The 22,085-nt window shown below is 57.6% G+C and overlaps 2 protein-coding genes and 2 long non-coding RNA genes across 4 annotated transcripts in view; 1 reads left to right on the forward strand and 3 right to left on the reverse strand.

The window, feature by feature from the left end:
• Positions 1-3,020, reverse strand: part of LOC100474325 (serine protease 33-like) — a 4,465-nt gene extending 1,445 nt beyond the window's left edge. The window contains exons 1-4 of the mRNA XM_034669583.1: positions 2,900-3,020; positions 2,210-2,372; positions 1,381-1,656; positions 826-837 (exon numbers count right to left, since the gene is read on the reverse strand). Coding sequence (XP_034525474.1) covers positions 826-837; positions 1,381-1,656; positions 2,210-2,372; positions 2,900-3,020 — 572 coding nt within the window. The remainder of the gene's footprint in view (positions 1-825; positions 838-1,380; positions 1,657-2,209; positions 2,373-2,899) is intronic.
• An 8,109-nt stretch (positions 3,021-11,129) lies between these two features.
• On the reverse strand, positions 11,130-13,173 carry LOC117804055. The gene is made up of 3 exons (XR_004628242.1): positions 12,826-13,173; positions 11,578-11,781; positions 11,130-11,472 (listed from the first exon to the last, which is right to left on the reverse strand). It is a non-coding gene; the product is annotated as an uncharacterized LOC117804055 (long non-coding RNA).
• A 425-nt stretch (positions 13,174-13,598) lies between these two features.
• LOC117804101 lies at positions 13,599-16,873 on the reverse strand. Its single transcript, XR_004628282.1, has 3 exons — positions 16,792-16,873; positions 16,408-16,578; positions 13,599-13,658 (listed from the first exon to the last, which is right to left on the reverse strand). It is a non-coding gene; the product is annotated as an uncharacterized LOC117804101 (long non-coding RNA).
• Positions 16,874-17,412: 539 nt separating this feature from the next.
• ZG16B (zymogen granule protein 16B) lies at positions 17,413-19,446 on the forward strand. Its single transcript, XM_011233951.3, has 4 exons — positions 17,413-17,493; positions 17,580-17,662; positions 17,933-18,032; positions 19,034-19,446. The coding sequence occupies exons 2-4, from the start codon at positions 17,608-17,610 to the stop codon at positions 19,368-19,370; spliced, it is 492 nt and encodes a 163-aa protein (XP_011232253.1). The 5' UTR covers positions 17,413-17,493; positions 17,580-17,607; the 3' UTR covers positions 19,371-19,446.
• The last annotated feature ends 2,639 nt before the right edge of the window (positions 19,447-22,085 follow it).

Below are 22,085 nucleotides of genomic sequence, written 5' to 3' on the forward strand. Positions count from 1 at the left end.
CTCCCACACTCCGCGGGACCCACGACAAGAAGCCGTTTCTTGTCTTTTCTGCAAGCCGTCCTCTGCTCCTCGAGGACCGAGGACTGGGGCCTGCATTTGTGTTCAGGAGACCCGGACCCAGGCGCCCGCCGAGCAAGGTGAGCCCGTGTTGAATATTCAGAACGCGAGGAAGAGCTGCTTCCTCCTCTGGCGGGGCACGCACGGGGCACGGGGCACGCCCGGGGCACGCACGGGGCACGGGGCACGCACGGGGCACGCCCGGGGCCTGCGCGAGGTGCGGCGCTGCCTTCCCGGTGCCCAGGCCGGGGGGCCGGCTGGACACACACTGAGGTGCAGGGCAAGAGCCAAGAGCTGGCGTCAGGGCCTGGCTGGGCCACAGGGTGCAGTCACGTCGCTTCCCCAGCTGACCCTACCCTTCTTGGCTTCCCAAGGCCTGGCCGAGATTGGGTTGAACAGTGTCTCTCAGCAATCTATGCCCACGCTGCACCAAAGGGTGTGCCCTTTTGTGGAAATAGGGGCTTTGCAGATTAATCGGGATAAAGTCCTACTGGACCCAGGCCGGACAGAAAAGGAGGGTCACACAGAGACCCACAGGGCAGAGGCCGTGTGAAGATGGGGGCAGGCCAGGGCACGCAGCCTCCAGCCGAGGGAGCCCCTAGAAGCTGGAAGGAGCAGGAAGGACCCTCCCCTGGAGCTTTCGGAGGGAGCCCGGCCTGCCCACACCGTGACTTCGGACCCGCACAGTCCTGAACAGTGAGAGCCTGCATTTCCGCGTTTGAAGCCCCTGGTCTGTGCTCATTCGTCATGGTGGCCCAGGACACAGACGTGGGCAGCGGGGTGCTGGCGACCTCGGTGGCTGACCAAGCTCCTGCCCCGCCCTGTGGGAAGGGCCTGAAACGCATCCTTCCCCACCCGAGGTTAGCACTGTCGAGGTTAGCACTGTCGTCCCTGCTTGTCTGAGAGGGAAGCCACAGCCCCGCAAGGCCGGTGGAGGCACCCAGCCAGTCGGGCGCTGGCTCCCACGCCACGAGGGCAGGGGTGATGCGCGGCCCATTCTCCAACCAGAGAAGGGGCTGGGCCCGCATTCCAGAGCCCTCTGCTGGGGCTGGCATTCATCCTTGGTTACTGCATGATGGGAGGGCAGACTGGGGAGCCCGAGGGAGGGTCTGGGGTGGCGGGCTGCTTACTCGTGGCCGTGGCACTATTTCCGTGGCTCCCCTCTGCGTGCCCACACCAGTGTGTCCAGGCTCTACGTCCAGCCTTTATGAGTGTGGGGGCTGGTGCAGCTGCCCGAGGACGGAGGGCCCTAGGGAGGTCCTAACAGCCCTGGTCCCCACCTGCCCCCTCCCCTACCCCCCCCCACTCTGGGTGTCCTTACATAGATTTATGTCGATGTTCCCCCAGCCGGTGACCCAGCACCAGGTGCCGTGACCCAGGGGGTCTCCGGGTTTGGGGAGGCAGACTGGAAGGATGAGGTCACTGAAGGTGACAGGGGAGGCCAACTGCACCAGGGCGATGTCCGCTCTGTTGTTCTTCTCCAAGTACTCTGGGTGGGTGATGAACTGGGCCACGGATCGGAGCTCCTGGGGCTCCCCGGCCTGGGGGTAGGAGGAGATGGAGCCCAGCAGCACGGAGTAGGCGGACAGGGGCTGCTTCCTGGAGGCGGGAGAGGCCAGGGTGTCAGGAAGACTGTGCCAGGGTCTCACGGGTGGGGGCCCAGGACAATCCTGATTTGAGTGTCCTAACATTATAGACGGACAACTATGCAAGTGGAGCACGTGCCAGAAATGAAAAGGACGCCACGTATTCCTCGAGACACCCCTACACGGACCCTACCACCTCCTCTGTTTGGTGAGTGTGAAACAGGCTTGAGAGACGGTCACCTGTCCCCGTGCCGCCCAGCTGCTGAGCTCCTCAAGAGATCCCCATATGGGAGCCTCTGGTCTCTGAGAAATGAATCACTTCTTGGGAGGTGGCCAGTGGGAGGGCTGGGACTGGGTCTGTCCCCTCCCCCACTCTCCCCAGCGCCCGGCCCAAGGACAGGGGCCATCCTGGGGGATAAGTCACTCCCCTGGAGGATATTTCCCCCCACCTAACTCCAGATGTGCGGAAGACTGTGGTTCAAATAGGGAAAGGAGGGTTTTGGGGAGGGGTGAAGGGCAGGTCCTGGCTCCTCCCGGCTCACAGCTGTGCCCCCGAAGATACTCACTGGTCCAAGCAGTGGGCAGCAGTCAGCACCCAGTCCTCAGTGATCAGGGAGCCCCCACACACATGCTGTCCGTCCTCCCTCAGGCTGACCTGCCATGGCCACTGGCCCACCTTGGCATCCTGCCCTGACATGATGCGGCCTGACACGCGTGGGCGTCCACACACTGCAGGGGAAGCCCATGGGCCAGCTAGACACAGTCCCATCTGGGCTCCCCTGGCCCTGCAGACCTGCCCTGGCTAGTCCCTGCCGCTCATGGGTTGGAACCCGGTTTCTGCTCAGGCTCCACAAGGTGGAATTCCTTAAAATGTAGGACCGTCTGCTTGAGGAAAGGACTTGGTGGCCCGGGGGGGGGGCGGGGGTTGCACAGCAGCTGAGTTGGGGGAAGTGGGAGCTGGGAGCCTAGGGGGGTTTTCCAGGCTCAGTGGGAAGAAGGGAGTTGTGAGCCGCTGGCTGGGGCTCCTGGGAGTATCTGTAGCCCGGTGCCGGCCACATCTTTGCACCTCGCTGGTGCTGAGGTCTGGCGGGGTCTGAATGAGAGCCCCCTCCCCACATCTGGGCTCCTTAGAGGACCTGCCCCAGCACAGGGTATAAGGGGCAGGGAAGGAATTACACACTCCTCTTGATCTGCCCCCAAAACTCAGGCTCTCTCTCCTGCAGTGCCTGTCTCCCCCACCCCAGTATCCGTCCTACCCGCATCCAGGCTTTTCGCACAGGCAGCCGTCTGGGAGACGTTGGCTGGGAGACCAGGGGTGCTGTCCTGGAGGGCCGCTGGGATGAGGGAGAGCAGGATGGCGGTAAGGGCCAGCTCCATGGTGTGCTCCCGCCACCACTTCCGGGGGCAGAGTCCTCAGACACTGAGGTGTAGATGATTGCGGGCTAGCCCAAGTGCTGGGCTTGCCCCCGGGTGGGGCTGACCCTTCCCCGCCTCGGCCTCGAGGCTTGGCTCCCACTCTGCTCCTGGGCATAGGGTCCCAGGCCTCCTCCACATCTTTGGAAAGACCCTCAGGACCTTCCCTCCCCTGCCCTGGCCCTGGCATCGTAGCACCCACCACCCCCACCATATATGGGGCACTTACTGTGGGCTGGCCCTGGGTCGTCAATGCCTCTGCCTCCTGATTGCCCAGGACCTGTTATGATCCCCGCCTACAGCGGAGGAAGTGCGACTTCTGAGGTTGAATGACTTGCTCAAGGCCCAACAGGTGATGGAAACCAGGTATTTCTACTTTGGGCTCTGCATCACAGTGCCTGGTGCAATGGGCGGGGGGGGGGGGGGCTGCCGACCCTAGGACACACTCCACTCCGCTCCCTCAGCTGTTTGTTTTCATCCTGGGGCTCTGAAGGGTCTAAGGTGGTGCCAAGATGCCTGGTGAGTGAGAGGGGACCCATTACTTGAGGAGGCGGGGCCGCTGGAGGAGACACCCCTGCTGTCTTTCTCTGACCACAAATGGCAAAGCGCCTGGATGGCCACTGCCCTGCGCTGGCCTTACCTGTGCAGACTGTGTGGCCAAGAGAGCAGAGCTGAGCAGCCTCGGCACTGGGGGCAGGAGGGATGCAGGACGCTTGCCCTGATGCCTAAGTTTTATCCATTTCTCAAGAAGTACCCATCCTTTCTGATGCCCCAGTCAACCTGGCCTACAGGCAGCTCCCCTCCAAAGGGCTCATTACCCCTGAGGGGCATGGTGGCTCTCTGAGCAGCCCAAAATACTTGATGTAGGTCAAAATCAAGTTCAGTGAAAACTCTGGTGTTACTGCTTTTTCCATCTACTAGATCTCTTGATTTCTGGGGAAAATGTGAAGTTATTTGTATTTGAGTTTTTAGAACTTTTTTTTTTTTTTTTTTTTTTTTTTAAANTGCTTTCAAAGCTCTATTGTTGGGGGCATAATCTTTTCAGTGGCTTGTAACTTGTGTCGATGTAAAGTATCCCTTTATTTCAATCTTAAGACTCCTAGCCCTGGGGCACCTGGGTGGCTCAGTCAGTTGGGTATCGAACTCTTGACTTCAGCTCAGGTCATGATCTCAGGGTTGTGGGATCTTGTCCTAGGTCAGGCTTCACACTGAGCATGGAGCCTGCTTGAGATTCTCTCTTTCCCTCTCGCTCTGCTCCTCCCCTTGCTTACTCTCATGCTCTTAATAAATAAATAAACAAATAAATAAATAAAATCTTAAAAAAAAAAAGAGGGGCGCCGGGGTGGCTCAGTCAGTTGAGCAACCATCTTGATTTCGGTTGAGGTCATGCTCTTGGGGTCATGGGATCGAGCCCCATGTCAGGCTCTGTGCTCGGTGCAGAGTCTCGCTCCCCCTACTACTCTTCCTGCCCTCTTTCTCTGTCTGTGAAATAAATAAGATAGGATAAAAGTAAATTAAATTAAAAGATATGCGCAGCCTTGTGCTGTGGTCGGAATATGTGTGCCCCCCACCTCTCCGCCAGGTTCATGTGGTAAAAGCCGTATGTTGAAGCCCAGGGTGATGTGTTCAGAGATGGGACGTTCGGGAGGTGATGAGGTCAGAAGGGTGGAGTCCTCGTGAGCGGAGATCAGTTCCCTCATAAAAGAGACCCAGAGAACTCCTTCACCCCTTCTGCCATGTGTGGGCACAGTGAGGAGGCCGCGGCTGTGAACCAGGAAGCAGGCTCACCAGACACCTTGACCTCAGACTTCCAGCCCAGGGACCATGAGAAAGAAGTGCTTGTTATCTGTAACCCACCCAACCTCTTTATGGTATTTTGTCACAGCAGCCCAAGTGGATGAGGTCACCCAGCAAAGCATTTGACTCAGAAGTGATGTCACATTCCTCTTCTTCTGTGTGGGCTCACTCCATCCCTTGTTTCTGCTGAGCTTGTGTTAGGGGCATACAGAATGGAGCGGAGAGAGACACCCCCCGCCGCCTGCGGGCCGCCCACCCCGCCACAGCCTTCTGAGCTAGGCCAGTTCACACGGCTGCGGACACATGGCCTGGCTGATGGTCAGCTGACCTGCCAGGCCATCCAGAGCCCCACATCGTCTTTCTCTATTCTCAACCCTTGATTTTATTTTGCTTAAAACACTTTTTGTTACGGAAACATTTAAATATACACAGATTAGAGGAGAACCGGAAACACCTCCTGTCTGTCACCCAGCTTAGACGACTGTCAGTGTGGAACCGACCTCGTGTGTTCCTCCGTGTCTGCACTGTTTTCTCTTAGGCAACCTTTGTAAGTTTTTGCTCTAAGTTCTGAACATGTTTCTGTACTCCATCTTCAAATTTGCCAGTTCGTCCTTTAGCTACAACCATCTTGTTCCTCAGCCCTTGCCTCAAACGGTTTCTCTCAGCAGCACCTTCAGGGTCCGCCCTTTCTTGCTCTCCCATTGCGCTTTTCGTGGGGAATTCTTGTTTCGTGTTCACCAACACCCTCGACGAACTTTCTGAGGATAGCAGCTAAGATCCTCCAAGTGGTCTGCTGTTCCACGTTATCTCTCGGTTCTCCCTGAAGACAGTTGGGTTTATTCAAATCGATCGCTCGGGCGCACGTATGGGCTTTCTGGGAACGTTGCCTTGTCCTTGGTTGTTGGCGGTAGTAGCAGGCCTCCGACGCTCCCACGCTGTACCGTCCGAAGAAAGGACTGGCCCTCGACCAGCTCCTAGGAAATCCCCTCTGAGCCTGGAATGTCTTGCTTGAGAAGAGTGTCTCTGTGCCCCTCCGGACAGTTAATGCTAACAGCGCGACTGAGGGAAGCACCTCGGGCCGCGTGGCGGCCTCAGGACCTCTGCAGGCCCTGAGGTCTTGAACTAAGGTCCGCCACAGGGGCTGTCGGTGCTTATGTGATGGACGCCTGATTAAACCTCCAGACCCCTGGGCTCACGTGAGCGTGCGCGCCTGGCAGTACTTCACGAGAGTGGTCACACGTCATTGCTGCGAGAACCGAGCTCTGCCCATCTGACTCCACCGTGAAGGGGAAACTAGAAGCTTCCACGTGGTCTCTCCTGGACCCTGCCCTCTGTACCTTTTGCATTTGCTGATGCTCCCTGTACCGCTGTAGTGAGCCACAACCACGAGTATAACAGCTTCTCGAGGCTCTGTGAGACCTTCTAGTGAATCACGACTCAGAGGGCGTCCTGAGGGTCCCAGTTCAGTTGTCCATTCACAGCTGTACCTGAAGAGAGAACTTGGTGACCTTGGTGCCCTGCAACCCTGCCCACTGAAAAGGAAGGCTGCCTGTAGGCTCTGCGGAGTGGGGTGGGGCCAGTTGGGAGCAGCAGGCGAACGGAGGCTAAGAGCCCTCCCGGTGGTCAAAATCGGCTCCTGGCTCCTGTGAATGACCATTGCTTTGAGCAGCAGCCGGATACTGCCAGGACCCCGACACCCAGGAAGGACATGTTCCCACGGGACGCCTGGGTGGCTCAGTCGTTAAGCATCTGCCTTCAGCTCAGGGCGTGGTCCCGGCGTTCCGGGATCGAGCCCCACATCAGGCTCCTCCGCTGGGAGCCTGCTTCTTCCTCTCCCACTCCCCCTGCTTGTGTTCCCTCTCTTGCTGGCTGTCTCTCTGTCAAATAAATATAAAATCTTTTAAAAAAATAAAAAATAAATAAAAAATTAAAAGAACGTTGGGATTTGGAGAGGAATTGCACTGAATTTGTAGATTCCTTTGGGAAGTATTGCCATCTTCATTATGTCTCCAGTCCGTGAAGGTGGGATGTATTTCCATTTGTTTACGTCTTTACTTTCTTTTCCTGGGGCTCCTGGGTGGCTCGGTCAGTTAAGCATCTGCCTTCAGCTCAGGTCATGATCCCAGGGTTCTGGGATGGAGCCCCATGTGGGGGTCCCTGCTCATCTGGGAACCTGCTTCTCCCTCTTCCCCTCCCCCCTGCTTGTGTTCCCTCTCACTGTCTCTCTCTCTCAAATAAATAAATAAACAAAATCTTTGTTTAAATTTTTTCTTTTCTTTTTTTCTTTCTTTCTTTCTTTCTTTCTTTCTTTCTTTCTTTCAGAGAGCATGCAAACTAGGGAAGGGGCAGAGGGAGAAAGAGAGAAAGAATCCCAGGCAGACTCCACGTTGAGCGCAAGGCCTGATGTGGGGCTAAGTCTCACCACCCTGAGATCATGACCCGAGCTCAGATGAGTCAGATGCTCAGCCAGCTGAGCAGCCCCTAGGTCTTCAATTTCTTTCAGCAATGTTTTATAGTTTTTTTATGCTCAAGTCTTTCATTTCCTCAATTAAATTTATTCCTATTTTATTTTCGATGCTTTGTAAATGAAATGTCTTATTAAATTTCCTTTTAGAGTTGTTCATTGGTAGTGTAACAGACTTTTGTGTTTTGATCTTGGACATTACAATTTGCTGACTTCACTTACTAACTACAGTCCTCTTTTGTGTATTCTTTGTGATTTTCTTTTTTTTTTTTTTAAAGATTTTATTTATTTATTTGACACAGAGAGAGAGCCAGGGAGAGAGGGAACACAAGCAGGGGGAGTGGGAGAGGAAGAAGCAGGCTCATAGCGGAGGAGCCTGATGTGGGGCTCGATCCCAGAACGCCGGGATCACGCCCTGAGCCGAAGGCAGACATTCAACCGCTGTGCCACCCAGGTGCCCCTTTTTCCCTAATTTGTAAGCAATCTCTACATCCAACATGGGGCTCGAACTCATAACCCTGAGATCAAGAGTCACAAGCTCCACCAATGAGCCAGCTGGGTGCCCCCATAGCAATTTATTTTGAATTAATACTGACTTAGCTTCAATAGTATACAGAAATTCTGTTCCTGCACGGCTCTGTTCCTCCCTTTTAAGCTGTTATTGTCAAGTTTACATGTCATGCAACCATGAGGAGAGATTTGTAATTGTTGTTTTATGCATGTGTCTTTAATTATAAAGGGGAAAAAAAGAAATGACAAACCCAAACTCTAAGAACACCTCGCTCTCGTGTTTACCCGTGCGATCTCCTTTACCGGTGCTGTCTCTCTCTCCCTATGAAGGGACAGTGTCCTTTGATTGCAGCCCGAAGAGCTCCCTTTTGCCTTTGTCGTCAGGTGGGTCTACTGTGATGCACCCTCTGGGCTTCTGTTTATCTGAGAATCTCTTAAACTCTCCCTCACTTTCTGAAGGGCAGTTTTGTCCAGTACAGAACTGTGGGTTGACTGTTCTGTCCTTTCGGCCCTGGACTGTGTCATGCCTTTGCCTCCTGGCCTCCCTGGGATCTGAGCAGCGTCCGGCTGTTAAATCTTGTTGAAGGTCCGCCACTTGATGGGCAGCCTCTGTCTTGCTGTTTACAAAATTCTCCCTTTGTCTTTTGAGAGTTTGATGAAAATGTATCTCGGTATGCATCTCCTTGTGTTTATCCTATTTGGGGTCTAGGTTCACATCTTTTAACAAATCCGGGGCATTTTCAGCCTGGATCCTGCAGATGCAGTGTGTTAATCGCTAATCCTAAACCATCTCAGCGTTTCAGCCCCCCTGCCCCTCCCCCGGGCATGCTGTGGGCAAGGGGCCTCCCCACTGGCTCAGGCAGCGGCTGTCATCTCCACTCTACAGAGAGGGAAGCCAGGTCTCAGCTGTCCATCCGTTGGGTCCTTCGGTGACCTTGTGCATCACCCATAATGTGCGGGATGCTGGGCTAGAGTGGAGGAGTCATCGAGAGCCATGTCCCAGGCACCTTGGGTGTCCCAGGGACCCCACCCCCTGTCCCAGATGGCAGAGGAGGGGCTAAAGTCGTCTTTCTGTCACCCCCACCCCTGGCAGCTCTGCTGTCTCCTTACATTCTCCAGGAAGTGCCGGTCTCCATCATTGACAACTCCAGGTGTGACTACATGTTACAACAGCCTAGCTTCCTCAGTAACGACCTGAACGACATGATTTGTGCTGTTCCAAGGATGGCAGCCGCGACGCCTGCAAGGTGAGTGCCCCTGCCCCAAGAAGGGCCTTGCTGGGACCAGGCCCCACCCCTCCCAACCTTGGACCTGGGAGCAACCCCCCAGGATGCCCACCAACCCACCCTCAGCATTTATTCCTGAGAAAACAACAGGAACCCTTAGCCATCCAGCCTGAGACAAGCGTTGTTTTGCATTAATTGTACCTCCTTTGAGCCTCACCTGGAAATTGGCGGGGGGCGGGGGGGTGCGCAGTTAAAGACCATTGTCCCACTTTGCAGATGCAGAAACGGAGGCTTGCTCCTTTCCGGGGTGGGGGTAGGATTGACACTCAGTCTGCCCAGCTCCACAGCCCCTCCTGCTCCCCCCGCCTCTCCATGGCCCCTCGGGCCCCGCCTCAGGCCTGGCTCACCCACGCTGCTCCCCAGGGCGACTCAGGTGGGCCCCTGGCCTGTGAAAAGAAAGGGCTGTGGATTCAGGTTGGAATCGTGAGCTGGGGATCAGGCTGTGGGAGGCCCAACCGGCCCGGTGTCTACACCAACGTCAGTAGGCACTTCAACTGGATCCGGATGCTGCTGGCTCGCAGCGGCGTTCACAGGCCAGCCCCCTGCCTGCCGCTGGTCCTCCTCCCTCTGCTCTCGCCTGCCTTCCTCCTGCGGCTGCCTGAGCGCACCTGAGCCCAAGAGCTGGGGCCATCTGCTGAGCCAGGCCCCGTCCCGCTCTGTCCCTTGTTTAATAAACACGTTTGCATGTTGGAGTCTGTGCCTTGCAGAGCCTTCTGTGGCCCCGGGTGGCTCCCTGGACGCTCTCTCAATCACCCCAGCAGCACCCCCGAAGTCCTAAACTTGCTCCAGCTGTCTGCACTGTTGGGGTTTGGGGGGCAAACCACAGAACCCCCCTCTGGTTAGTTCAGTTACATAATTTATGGGAGACATAGTAGCCTCTGGGGAGACGAGGAAGGTGCTGGGATGAAACGTCCTGAACCCCCCCGGTGCTCGGGCCTCCCACCACACACACTCCAGACGCTCCCGGTCTGACCTCTGTCCCCGAGGCCGACCTGGGACCAGAACTGGGGTGCGGGAAGTTGATTTGGGAGGTGATACCATGAAGCCCCAATGGGGAGGTTCCCGATGTGGGGAGCTGAGGCACAGTCCCGTTGGAGCCCATGAGAAACCACAGGCATGCCTCGGCACCCATGAAGGAAACCTCCCTGCTCCCCCGGGATCCTGAGAGGAATGCTGGAAGGGGGTTCTGCTTCCCCAACGGGGAATGGTCGAATGCTGGTGGGCTGCCACAAACGAGACCAAAGTCCTCCCCAGCAGGCAGAGAGGCTCCCGTCCGCTCCGTCTCACCAGCTCACCCAGGGGCTGCCGCCGCGTCAGGTGCGGGCGCCCGTTTCTGTTTCCTTCCTGCCCTCCCCCCGAGGCTGAAGGGGCTCCAGTCCACACACAGCAGAGCCAGCGGCTTCCTGGCGCTCCTAGGCTCCTGGCCGGGCTGGGCACCCCACCCCTGCAGGGACCTGGTGCCCAGTGGAATTGCTTGTCCCTCCACAGCTGGATCAGGGCGTGTCACCACGGCTCTTGATCTCACCTCAGGTCTTGATCTCAGGTTGTGAGTTCAAGCCACACATTGGGCTCCACACTGGGCATGGAGCCTACTAAAGAAAGAAAAATTGAAAGGGGGGGGAGGAAAGGGCAGGGGGAGGGAGGGGGAAAAGAAAAAAATCTCGACTCCAAGGTAAAGATGTCCTCGAAGATGAAAGTTGCAGATTTAACTGTCTCCGTGAACTGGATCACAAAGGAGGGCCCCTCTCTGTTGACACTGGCTGGTGGGAAAGCACATGACGGGATGTTGGTCACTTACGGTCTGGCTACCCCCCACCCAGCCTCCATCTCCTCACCAGAGAGAGCTCCCAGGTCCCCACCATGCATGTCCTCCCCAGCAGTCAGAGGGACTTAGGGAGCCACTAAGATTTATTACTTCCCTTATGCAAACAAGAATAATTATGGAGAAACAGGTATTTCTGACGGGTTCTGAACGTAACCACAATCCAGAGCTTTGTGTATCTTGTAGCGTGTGGCAAGTTGGGTGCAACTGGGGACACACCAGGCATCAACACTTGTCACCCCTGGGTGATGGCTGTCTAGGTGATTACCATCGCTTTTAGCCTTTTCCAGATTTCCTTCGCTACCCCTTTCCTATCGTGTTGTTATCAGAAAACAAAACCAATAAGTGTATTTAAAAACCAAATGAACAAGAACCCAGCTGGTTGGGCGTGGGGACAACTGACATTTTCTCAGGCTTACGGAGAGGACGTGCTGCAGATGCAAATTCAAGCCAGGGCCGCCACTGTTAGCGACAGTAGAATTCTACCAAGATTCCGGAGTAGGAGCTCGAAGGTGGTGCTGCAGGGTCTTCCAAGATCTGAGAAAAAGTTATTTTGGTTTTTGAATTCTAGACCCCTACCAACCAGCCAAGGGGGAGGGCAACACGATGTGATTGTCAGGCAGGATGGCTTAGGAAGCTGACCTCCTGCCTGCCCTTCCCGAGGGAGGTCCCTGCGGTAGGGAGCAGAACGGAGCCCAAGGATGGCCGCGACCTAATCTCCGGTGACCTAGTATGTCACTCTGTGTGGCAAAAGACACTGCAGATGTGGCTGAGCCAGCGGCGTGACATGGGGAGATTATCCAGATTGCCCGGGTGGGACCGGTGTCATCGCAGGCATCCTGAAACCTGGAAGAAGTCAGAAGAAGCAGTCAGAGTGGTGCCCTAGGACGAGGCCGGACGAGGGGACGGATGCGAGAAAGAATCAATGAGAGATGGCGACATGGTAGAAATAAGGCATGGAAGTCCCATTTCTACTCCTGGAAGGAAGAGAAAAAGGACAATCAGGGCGTTAGGGGTGAGGGCAGCGAGCCCAAGGTCCAAAAGTAGCCGGCGTGTCTGCAGGTGCGGAAGCAGCAGGCGTCAGGTGAGTGGCTGACCCCAGTGTGCACCGGGCAGCAGAGGACAGAGCTCCCGGCACACGCCCGGTCTGGCTCTTCCTCCTCCAATCAATCCCGGGAAGGCCCAGCCCTGCTCACCCACGGGCCCCCCTCAGCTGCGGTTTCCCATGTGTACTCCGTGGAATGGGATTTGTAAAAGGATTCTATGATCACAGACTTTTGGGAAAGTTAAATTGGTTTCTGGGTTGCAGGACTGTTCGGTGACTTGGATAGGCTAAAATGCGTCAGAAATCTCTAAGTGGATATACGGTGGGCAGCGTTCCCCAAACTGACCTGACCATGGAACCCTCGTTTGGGGGGACTTTCACAAGAGACGTGTAAGACGCTGCCCCATATCTCCAGGGCCAGGCGGGGCCCTGGCAGTTCCCTCGGTCCCTCCCTCTCGTAGGAGCCCCTGATCTGATATCCGCCATCTCCTGGGGTAGACTTTTCTTTTGTAAAATCTCAGGTCTTTCAGCACCTGTCTCTCTGCCGTGTGCCTCCTCTGACACTAAGGGGCACTGCTGAGCTGCGGGCTCCCAGCCCAAGCTGCCCAGGGGCTCCTCTAAGTCGGAGGCGAGAGCCCACGTGCTTGGTCCCTCATGGGACGTTCGCCAAATAAGCAGATACCAGCACATGCAGGTGACCTAAGGGGCCTGAAACAATGTTTACTTCCCCATACTTATTTGTATGGCATGAGGACCCCAGCCCCCCCACCGCCTCCCCGTTGCCATTAGCCCCGAGCTGTGTCTGTGGGATGCCTTCTCTCCACCCCAGGAGGTCTCTTGCTTACGGAGTCTGATGGCCAGGTGCAGAGCCGCATTTCCACAGGCCGGCCCCCGGAGCAGGCTGGTCTCCTCCGCATGTGAGAAGCGGACGGTCGCTTGAAGAATTTGCACACACCCTGCCCGGGGCTGCTCATTGCCGGCCTCTCAGGCGTCGCTGCTGCGCGACAGCTGTCTCAGATAATGGGAGAAGTGGTTCTGTCATTGCACAGCCAGACTCGTTTGTAACGTACTGTTGTAAGAAACTGTTCAAGATCACGAGAACCAAACTTGGAACTGATTTCTTAATGTTGGACAGTTAGGCTCTTGGCAAATGTCATTACAAAGGACACTTCTGGGGCACCTGGGTGGCTCAGTCGGTGAACCGTCCCACTCTTGATCTCAGCTCAGGTCTGGATCTCAGGGTCGTGAATTCGAGCCCCATGTTGGGCTCTGCGCTGGGCGTGGAGCCTACTTAAAACAAAACACGGCATCTTCATGTAACCTTTATAAATCTCGGCACCTGTTCCTAATCATTTCTTCGGCTAACTGTTCTATGGGTGCAATGGGCTTCATGTTTTCAAAGGAGTTTAACCCGGGAGGAGGACTCCAGGAAAGGACGAAGGACCCACCTCCCACCCTGTTTTGACCCTGAAGGGTGTCTACGTTTGTATCCTTTGTAAACTTACAGGTTAAACAATGCTTCTCAGGGCGCCTGGGTGGTTCAGTCAGTTAAACATCTGGCTTTGGCTCGGGTCATGATCCCGGGGTCCTGGGATCGAGTCCCATGTCCTGCTCCCTGCTCGGTGGGGAATCTGCTTCTCCCTCTTCTGCTGCCGCTCCCCCTGCTTGTGCTCTCTCGCTGTCAAATAAATAAACAAAATCTTAAAAAAAAATTGCTTCTCAGTTTTTAAAAGAGTAATCACTTTGTGTTTGTGAAAGTGGTATTGTCTTAAAAAAAAAAAAGGTCAAATACAAAGCAATACAAGAAAAGGACACGGGAGGAAGAGAAAAATGTCCCAAATCCCCTCATCTGGAAGTAACCGTAGTTTTGTTTGAACATTGTTCCAGAAGTCTGTTTGGAAAGGCAGGTTCAAGGACAGGCAGGAGGAAGGATGGGTGGGGTGTGGGTCAGGGTGGGGGCCCAGACACATGTGCCTGCTTCTCCCAGACGCCCTCCGAACTCCAGGGAACAAGGAGACGTTTACAAAGGGAATCCTTCTCTAAGAGTGTTGGACCCCAGCTATGTGGCGGGCTTCTCGAAGCAGAGAGGCAGTTGGGGTTGAGATGATGAGGGTGGAGTCCTGGCCGCTTGGAGGTGGGACGCTGTGGCTCTGGGGTTCAGGAGAGGCTCCCAGCCGAGCCTCCACCTGGCTGGGTAATGCCCTGTAGTGGGTTAGATTGTGGTCCCCCCAAAAGGATATGTCCACTCAGAACCTCTGATGGGAACTTATTTGGAATAAGGGACTTTGCAAATGTAATTAAGGTAGGGATCTTGAGACACTCCTGGATAGAATGGGCCATAAATGCAACACCAGCCGTCCTTATAGAGACAGGAAAAGAGAAGCCACAGACATGGGGAGCAGTGCAGGTGAGAGAGGGGGACATTCTGCAGGGGTGCAGCTATGAGCCAAGCAGTGCCTGGCGGGCAGGCAGCCACCAGAGCCTGGAGGAAGCAAGGACATGTTCTCCTTTAGAGACTTCGGGCTGAATAAAGATTTGATTTATTTACTTGAGAGAGCGAGCACGAGCAGAGGGCAGAGCAGAGGGTGAGGGAGAAGCCGACGCCCCGCCGAGTGCAGAGCCTGCCCTGGGGCCCGAGGTGGGATTGGATCCCAGGACCCTGTGATCATGACCCCAGCCGAAGTCAGCCACTCAACCGACTGAGCCACCCAGGCGCCCCGTGCAATTTTAATTGCATAAAAGATTAGACAAAATGTGGGCTTGAGTGCCCTGGTTTTCCAAAATAGGTGTTGCATTTCTCTGGGGAAAAGTGGGAAAAAACGCTTAGCTTAGAGCATGGCATCAGTGAGAATCTGAGGCCCTCTTGTCCGTTGTGCTGCCAGCTGCAGAGCACAGAGGGTCTCCCCAAACCCCACATCCAGAGGGCGAGGAGACCTGAGCCAACCCCTCGCCTCTGCGGGGAGAAGGCCGCATTGTTCCAGCTCCCCAGAGTGAGGTCTAATCTCCCCAGATTAGGGCCTTGCAAATCCCCTCCTGGGGAGCCCTGATCCTGAGGGACAAAGGGCCTGTGTTGAGTCTCCCCAGGGCCAGCACTGGGCCAGGGTGGATGAGGGGGCAGGGCTCCTGAAAGCCGCCCCTTTGCAGGTGTGCGTGAGTGTACAGACGTGCAGGTGGTGTGCAAGACCCCGTGCGTCGGGATGGCTGGGCAGGCGTGCGTGCTTGAGGGTGCATCCGTGTGAGAGCGTGAGTGTGCACGTGCTTCTGCTGTAACCACACTCCTCCCTCTGCAGACGCACCTGGTGTGTGCTTCTGGGCACGTCCCGGCCCCCCATTATCTGGGCCGCAACCGGCTCTTCTTCCAGCCCCCCCAGGTAGTGCTCCCCGGGGTTCTGTCCCATCTGGTAGTGCTCCCCAGAGTTCCAGGTCACACAGACCTTCTGGGCTCCAAGCCCGGCCAGACTGGCACTGGGAAGAAGGCCCCTGAGTTGGCACAGTACCCACAAAAGCGCCCAGCGGCTGAGCGGGGTCAGGAACAGAGCCCCCTTTGTGCAGCCTCCGGGCCCTTCCTCCAGAGCCGCGCCTGCCAAGGTCCTGGGCCTCTGCTGCCTCCGCCCCACGGAAGGATCTGGGGCCTCTGGGAGGAGCGAGGAGCACGGGGAGACCAGGCGGGGAGCCCCTAGCTTCCAACATGAGTCAGCGGGGGGTGCCTGAGCCCTAAGGGGCCTCTGCAGGGAGACCAGCCACGTCCAAAGCTGCTCTGTGCTCTCCCCACGGAGGGCTGGCTGGTCAATGCTGTGGACGGACTGCCGCTCCTCCAGACTGGGGTCCAGGATCGCTGACTTTGTGGGTGAGGGACCGGAGGATACACGTGGCAGGCTTTCTGGGTCACAAAGTGTCTCTCACAATTGCCCAGCTCTGTGCGGTGACAGCAGCCCCAGACGACGTGCACGTGAATGGGCTTGGCTGTGTGCCTGGAACGCCATCCGTGGGCAATGGAGTGTCCCAGGATTTTCATGTGTCACAAAGTGCTATTCTTCGTTTGAATTGTTTTTAACCACTGAAAACTGTAAGAAGTGTTCTCAGCTCACGGGCTGCACTACAACGGGTGGGGGTGGGGTGCTGGATTTGGCCGCAGGCCTAGTTTGCTAACCCCTAGCCTAGGTACCTCGGCGTCTAGGGAGTGGAGGTGCCAGTGAGACAGGGCCTCCGCCCCGTCCCCAGCCCCCCAACACTGCCTTCCCAGTGACACCAGGAGGTGGCCCAGCGCTTCCAGAGTGGGTCTGTGCATGCAGGAGGCCATTCTCTGCACCCTGTTCTTGTGACCTTCCCAAACACCTGGTCTGTGCCCAGCCTGGCTCCTGGGCCCTGCATCAGTCCTTCCTCGCACCCAGGGAGTGCTCCCCTGCGCTGCCGACGCTGTCACTTACCTGACCAGTCACCAGGCACAAGTATGTTGTTTCTGATCTGCAATTTAGAAGGACACGGCCTGGAATGACGCTGCCCACCTGGCAGCAGGCGTGAGTCCCGGGTGTTGGGGCCCTTGCTTGGAGAAGGACGGTTGAATTCTCGTAACGCCCACGAGGAGGCTCTATCGCAGCCTGCAGACAACAGATGACCCAATCATCTGTTGGGTGGTGGGGGCTCCCCGGACACCACGCCTCACACTCAGGGAAGCCAAGATTTGGACCCCGTCTGGCTCCAGCGGCAGCACCAGGAGGGGCCTCAGACCCGCAGCCCTCGAGGAGTACCCCATTACCTCCCAGTAAAGCTGACCCCTAGGCCTGACCCCAGGAGCCCCCAGAGGCACTAACCTAGAGAATGGCTCTCTCCCCATCCTCTGGGCCTGGGTCATCACAAGGCCCGTTGAGGCCGGCTCGTCCCAGTGACATCTGCTCTGGGCACAAAGCAAAGATCCTCACTGTCTTCGAAGTGACACACCATGGGGGGACAGCCCCTGGGGTCTCTCCTCCACCTGGAGCCAGGCACACAGTCCAGCTGTCTCTGAGGGTCTGCGGGGAGCTCAGCCTGAGCTCCTGGAAGCACACGAGACACCGAGCTCCACACGGGCCTGCTGAGGTCCTGGGCCCAGTTCTGCACGAGGCAGGAGCTCCTGTGGGCATGTGGCCCGCATCCCCCCGCCATGGGGTGGAGACCTGTCTGGCCAAGCTGGGGGAGGCTCTCAGCAACCCCCCACTTCTGAAGTGCCCTTCTAGTCCAGGTGCTAAGGAGAGACCCAGCGGTGGCAGAGAAACGCTTGTCACTGTCACATTTTGTTTGTGTAGGCCACGAGGCCAAGACGAAAAACACGGTGTGTCCGGGAGCCTCCCCCGGGATGGCTCTGGGATTTCCCCAGGAAGAGCTCCCACTGCCATTCCTTCCTGTTCCCCTGGTGGCCCTCGCTCCTTCCTTCTGGATGGGGGCCCACGGGGACGGCGTGGGTATAAAGGGCCAGCGGACAGTGTCCAGGCACAAGACTGCGCGGCCAGGACCAGGCGACAGGACTCTCCTGGCAGGTAGGGCAGTGCTCCTCTCCCACGGTGGCGCCTGGCCAGGTCGGATGGGGCCCCTCTCAGAGCAGGGCCTGCCCTCTTCCCTCCAGGAGCCTTGGGACTCACCATCCAGAAGCCATGCTGCGATGGCTGACTCTCGCCCTGCTGTGGAGCACCACCTGCCGGGCGGCACGTAAGTCTGGCTGGGCCTGCCCCCCACCTCGTCCCCCACCCCGGGGGGGGCACACTCACCCCTGCCCCAGCCCGTTCCCCCGGGGGGCCACCCTCACCCCTGCCCCAGCCCGTCCCCCCGGGGGGCCACGCTCACCCCTTGCCACAGATGGACTCCAGTCCCAGGGCCGCAGGGGCTGCCTGGAAGGTGGCGTCCTGTTCTGGGCAGGGACACGCTCCATCCAGCCTGCGTGGTGCTTCCCTTCCCCACCCGGTCCCCTCATCCATGCAGAGATGTACGGGGAAGGAGGAGGCAAACATTTCAGCACCTCCAGTGACTGTGAAATCACCGGAGTCCGGGTGGCCGTGGGTCTCCTGGGCCTGGTGAAGAGGTGAGTAGGAGCGGGGCCCCTGGAGCCCTATCGCCACGGCCTCGGGAACTGGGGGAGGAGGCTTTGCACCTCATCCCCTTGTACCTGCCCTGGGCTCCCAATGACCCTGGAAGTTCTGGAGCCACCAGCCACGGCCTCCCCGTTTGTCCCTGTCCTTCCTGGGGCACCTCCTCCCCTGCTCACCAGCCCCTCCTGTTCTGTCTGCAAGTCCTGTCCGGCTTCCTGGGCTGATCTAAAAAGATGGATAGATGAGGTTTCTCCCTCCTTTCTCCCTCCCACCCCAAACAACCTCTCGGTCCGAGATGCCCAGTGGGGAACCCAGGGGACGGTCTGTCCAGTGAGGGTCAGAGGAAAGGCAGTGAGGTCAGAAAGGTCTGGCAGAACACGAGTTGCCAGAAGCATGCAGAGGCAGAGAGCCAGGCCCTGCCCTAATGCTGCTCAAGGCCTGGGCGGACCTGCGCTCTGCACCCCCGGGTCCTGGGGGAGCAGCGGGCGCCACGGGGGCAGAGCGTGGGCAGGGCCAGGTGGAGGAGGCGTGTGGGGGCAACGGGGAGGCCCTGATGGGCACAGCTAGTGGAACTCTCCCAGGTAACTGTGGGGGTCGTCTGCTCCTAAGGGCCTGTGACCTGGTCTACTCAGTAACTGGGTCTCAGAAAGCCCAAGCTGGGCCTGGGGACAGCTCCCCACTGTGCACAGTAACAGCAGCTGGCATTGCCCGAGTGATGATCTCGAATGATCTCGCTGACTGCCCCCCCAAACCACTCCCACTTTTCAGATAAGGAAACTGAGGCCCAGAGGGGCTGGGTAACGAGGCCAAGCTCACAGAGCCCGAAAGCATCAGCGCAGGGGTCTGATAGCAGCAGCTCTGTGTCGTGAGCCCAAGTCCATGTGTGGAGATGTCCACCTGTAGGCACAGGACTGCTGTCCTTGCGAGGGGATGGAGCACCCGGGGCGTGGTGAGTCGGCCTGACTCTGGGCCTTCGACTCTTGCCGTCCCCCAGTATCCAGGTGAGGTGTGGCGTCTCCTGGAGCGCCGTGTTTGGCACCCCAGGTGGGACTACCCAGGAATTCCTCCTGCAGCCAGGAGAACACATCGATTTGATCTACGGCTCCTACAGGATGTTTATCCGATACCTGGTCATATTCACAGATCAAGGGCACTATGCCACGTTTGGGAAGGAAGATGGCAACACCTTCACCGTCTTCCCCAACAAGCAGGGGAAGGTGCTCACGGGAATCTGTGGCCAGCATAAGCCTTTAGGCCTTTCGGGCCTCTGCTTTGAGTGGGGCTATCCTCTGGAGGAGGACTGGACCACTGTACAGCCAACTAGCCAGTAGGCACAGGGAGGGCTCCGCATGAGCCAAGGGGCTGAGAACAGCTGAGTCTGGACCTCACACTGGAATCTGCCAACAAATAAAGCTTCTGCAAGAATGGCGCCTCTGGGTGTGGTCCTTGGGTCCCGGGATGTGACCTAAGCTTTCCCAGCGGGTGGGGGGACAAGGCCTCGGGGGGGAGGGGAGGTGCAGGGTGAGGAAGGAGCGGTCTGATGCCCCAGGCCACGGGAACCCTGCCTGTGCAGGCCCTGGGCCTTACAGATCTTCCATCCTTGAGGAGTCTGGGCTCCAAGGTTGCCCCCCACCCCGGCCCTACCCCAAGCCTGTCCAGCTGGCCTCTGACGGCCCAGGCTCAGTCCTGGTTTTTCTCTGAGTGTGTGACGGGCCTCAGGGAAGCCAGCCATTCACTTACCTGCTCGCCCAGCACACATCTGCCAGGGCCTGGGCTCCCCGGGTCACTCAGGGTTAGAAGAGGAGGCCAGGTGTCCCGCTGAAGGGTGCCCTGTAGGGGGCGCAGGTGGAGGCAGAAGCAGGTGTTGACGGGGACACACGCAGGGCCGGTGACCGTGCAGAGGCAGGGGGAGAGGGTGCGCTGCAGGGACGCCTTCCGACGGAGGCAGCATCTGGGCCTGGAGGCCAAGGGGGACCGGGCCGGTAGAGGCAAGGGGAGGAGGGCACTCCAGGAGCAGTGACCAGCACGACCAGCATGGGCGAAGGCAGGGCTCCTGGCGGTGTGATCTGTGACAGCAGCCTGGGGAACGAATGCAGACCCCAGACCTTGCCATTCTCTGTATGCCCCACCCCAAGCCCCGATTCTGAGTCCCAGAGACCTGCAGCGACGAGGCTTCCAAACAGTAGGGGTGGTGACCGAAGGCAGATGAGCTCGGGACCACCGAGCGTGAGCATGCACACAGCCAAATGCTGGCGGCCAGTGCGGGGTGCCGGGTCCGGCTGCACCTCAACGACCCCGGGGCACAGGCCTGCAGTGGCTCCTCTCTGGAAAACGAGCAAACTGAGGCCCAGAGAGCCCAGTGGCTTGGCCTGGGTCACACAGCAGCAAGCGGAACGGCTGGGGTTCGCTTGGGCTGGGAACCCCAGACACACGCTGACATTTTTCTCTGTTTTGCTTCTTATCCTTTAAATGCTGGTTGGGACCCATTCTGTGGTTCTAACCTGCGGTCCGTGGGCAAATTTCCAGAGAATCCATGAACTTGGCTGGGGGGGATGTCACCTGTTTATTTTTGTTATTTTCTACTGGAAATTTTGTGTTTCTTCATGCGTGAGTGTGACCTCACACAGCTCATCAGCAGTGCCTGTGACCTTGACATTGACAGTTGTCCCAGATACCTTGAAATTCACACTCATTCCAGCTCCAAAATTATGGGTGTTTCAGGATGTGTCATGTGACTGTCAGTAGTAAAGGGTATTTGGAGAACACACATGAGGACACCTTCTGATGAGTGTATCTGTTCTCCTCCCGCGTCGTGGAAAAGCCACTGTGGTCGGCTGGGCACTCCCCACGTCCCTTGCCAGCTGCTCCCTGGTGCCCAAGGGACAGCTCTGGTGCCTCATTTCTTGCCCCTGGATTGCTAAAAGGGCAATCTGTCTTCAGTATGAGACGCCTGACCATTTTCCCACGGGACTTTCTTGGGGCTGGCAGCTTCAGCTCCAGGCCTGGGAGAGACTCCTGGTAGGGCTGCTGGGATGCCAGGGGTGGGGACGGAGGGCCGGGCCTTCAGAGCTGCCAGCTAAGCCCCTGGGCAAGCCGCTCTTGGGGAAAGGGCACCGGGAGGAGGCAGACAAAGGGCTTGTGGTTCCACGGGCTGAGCCCCAGGCTGGAAACCCCTTTGTGGGTTTGGCTGCCCTTTCAGATCCCTTCCTTCCGCCTCCCCGAGGCAGCTTCCTGGAAGGAGGGAGGGAGGGCCAGGAGCGGGTCTGGCCGAGTCCGGGGGCTGCCCTGGGGACCAGGTGGCCCGAGCTTTCTTTACCATCACCCTGGACGGATCAGGAAGCCGCGTGCTGGGCCACCATCTCGCCTGCTGCTACTGAGAGTAAGCCGGGTTTGCCCGGCTTTACAGATGAGCTGGCTGGGACCCAGGAGGGGAAGTAATGGGTGGGACCTTACACACGGCGGAGCAGGGATCCTGGCAGACGAACATGCGCCCAGGCCTGAACAGAACCCCAAACCTGTGCTCCTGGTGAGGAGGCCAGAAACCCACAGCCAGCTGGTCCCTACCAGCCAGACGTTAGGGTCTTCAGCCAGGGGCTCGCCGCTTCCAGGGCCTCGTGTCCATCAGGAGGCTGCAGGGACCTGTCCAAGAGAACCAGCTGATCACAGGCATTTCTCTGGTGACAGAGGGTGACTTGGTAAGAAGCTTTTCTTTACAGACGGGCCAGCTCCTACAGGCCAGGCAGGGAGGGGGCAGGACAGGCCCCTGACCCTGGGGAGACTCTCCATCATGGGGGACTCAGTTTTATGGAGAGGCCACAGATATTCCCAAGGCTAGGACCAACCCCCTTGGCTTAGAGCAGTGGTTCCCACCTGGGGTTGATGGTGTCCCCAGGGGACCTCTGGCCGTGTGAGGAGACATTGTGGGTTGTCTCAACTGGGTGGGTGTCACAGACCTTAAGGGGCTGGAGGCCAGAGACATCGGTACGTATCCTAAAATGCACAGGACAGCCCGCATATACACACATACACACACGCAAAAAATAACT

The sequence above is a fragment of the Ailuropoda melanoleuca genome, chromosome 10 (assembly GCF_002007445.2).
Source record: "Ailuropoda melanoleuca isolate Jingjing chromosome 10, ASM200744v2, whole genome shotgun sequence".
NCBI lineage: Eukaryota > Metazoa > Chordata > Mammalia > Carnivora > Ursidae > Ailuropoda > Ailuropoda melanoleuca.